Source organism: Arachis ipaensis, chromosome B08 (assembly GCF_000816755.2).
Source record: "Arachis ipaensis cultivar K30076 chromosome B08, Araip1.1, whole genome shotgun sequence".
In the NCBI taxonomy this organism is placed as follows: Eukaryota; Viridiplantae; Streptophyta; class Magnoliopsida; order Fabales; family Fabaceae; genus Arachis; species Arachis ipaensis.
The window spans coordinates 104,910,605-104,912,183 of record NC_029792.2 but is presented as its reverse complement, the minus strand read 5'-3'; the positions used below and the strand labels follow the sequence as shown (position 1 = coordinate 104,912,183).

The window sequence follows — 1,579 nt, the reverse complement described above, 5'->3', positions numbered from 1 at the left end:
TGTTCGCTCAGTAGAGTATAAAAAAATAATTAAAAAATATAAAAAAATGTCAACTCATAAAAAAAACAAACAAAAAATTTAATAAATTTTTATTAAAATAGCTATTGTTTTAAATTTTTATAAAAATATCTATTCTATTTTAGTAATAATTACTATTTTTATAGAAATTTTATTAAATTTTATGCTATTTTTATAAATTCAGAAACACAAAAAGAAGTTCTATTTATTGTATCACTATTTTTCGTAAAGGTGGAATATTTTTATCTATAATGAAATTTTGGAACATTTTTATTGGCTAAAAATTAATTCAGCCGCATTTTTTTGGTTTACTCTTTGAAAATCACAGCCGTCGTCGCTCACCAAGCTCGCTTACTCACGTTGCTCACCTCCCTCTCCATTCTCTCCTAGCTGTCGCTCACCTCGCGGACTCGCCTCTCTGGTCTTCGGTCTCTGCTCACCTCTTCATCCGTCACTGCTTGCTGCTCTCCGGTCTCTGCTCACCTCGCCGCCCCTCACCATCTCTCTGGTAAGCTCTCCTCGGTTCCTCGCTCACTCCTTGCTGCTGCAGTGCTTCTTCAGTTTTTTTTTTTTCGTGTTAAATTTTTATTATTTATTTTTTATGTTAAAACATAAACTAAACTCAAATTATTTATAATTGATTGACTGCGAAGCGAGAGTGCAGTCCAGAAGAACAAAAACAGATAGATACAATGATGACGTTGCAGCACTACTCCATTTTCTCTCCAATTAATCCACCAGTCACCAAACACAGAAACCCACTTTTGCAACACCACCACCACCACCACCACCACCACCACCACCAACACTTCCCAAAGTTCAATACCCTCTCCACGTTCAGAATCTCTTCAATTGGCGCTGCTCCATTCTTCCAGGACATTGCTGAGATTGCTCAAAACAAGGTTCCTCCATTTTCCTGATTTATTCTTTTTATTTTTGCCTCATAAATGCTAATCATGATTTTCTCTTGATACTCTATGAGATTCATGATATTTGTCACGTTAGTCATTTATACATCGGTTAAAGAATCCAAAATCAAGAAAGGTTTACCGAATTGTTTGTTAGAATATCCTTATTTAATAACCCTGACTAGTTTATAGCGTAAATGTGTATTGTTTATTATTCTGACCATTATGCGAAGGGTAAAAGAGAAAATACTCAACAAATTTGACATAAGAGACACGAGAACTAGAAATATATTGAACTATATAATCTTTTTCTAAAGTGAGGAGGGAGTAGTTTTTAAGCAACCCCACTTCTTTGTGTGCTAAATTGGTTTTTCTTGTTTTTTTGGGGGCTAAGGTTCTGATTGCAGCTGGTGCTTCAGTGATGATTGGGCAGCTTTCTAAGCCATTTAGTTCTGTGTTGCTGTATGGCAAGGACTTTGATATCAAGGCTATTATTCAGGCTGGAGGATTCCCATCATCGCACTCTTCTGTATGGACTTTGTAAAATCCCGTAAAATCAGTTAAACCTGTTTCCACCTTTGAGATTCTGTTTCTCAAAATGTTGTTTGCATTTTCCTGTGGATAGGCAACAATGGCTTGTGCAACATTCCTTG

At 35.8% G+C, this 1,579-nt stretch overlaps 1 protein-coding gene across 1 annotated transcript in view; it reads left to right on the top strand.

The window, feature by feature from the left end:
- LOC107614460 overlaps positions 316-1,579 on the top strand; it is a 4,717-nt gene continuing 3,453 nt past the window's right edge. Inside the window, exons 1-4 of the mRNA XM_016316661.2 lie at positions 316-526; positions 672-920; positions 1,321-1,455; positions 1,552-1,579. Of these exons, the coding sequence (XP_016172147.1) occupies positions 711-920; positions 1,321-1,455; positions 1,552-1,579 (373 nt within the window). The 5' untranslated portion in view covers positions 316-526; positions 672-710. The remainder of the gene's footprint in view (positions 527-671; positions 921-1,320; positions 1,456-1,551) is intronic.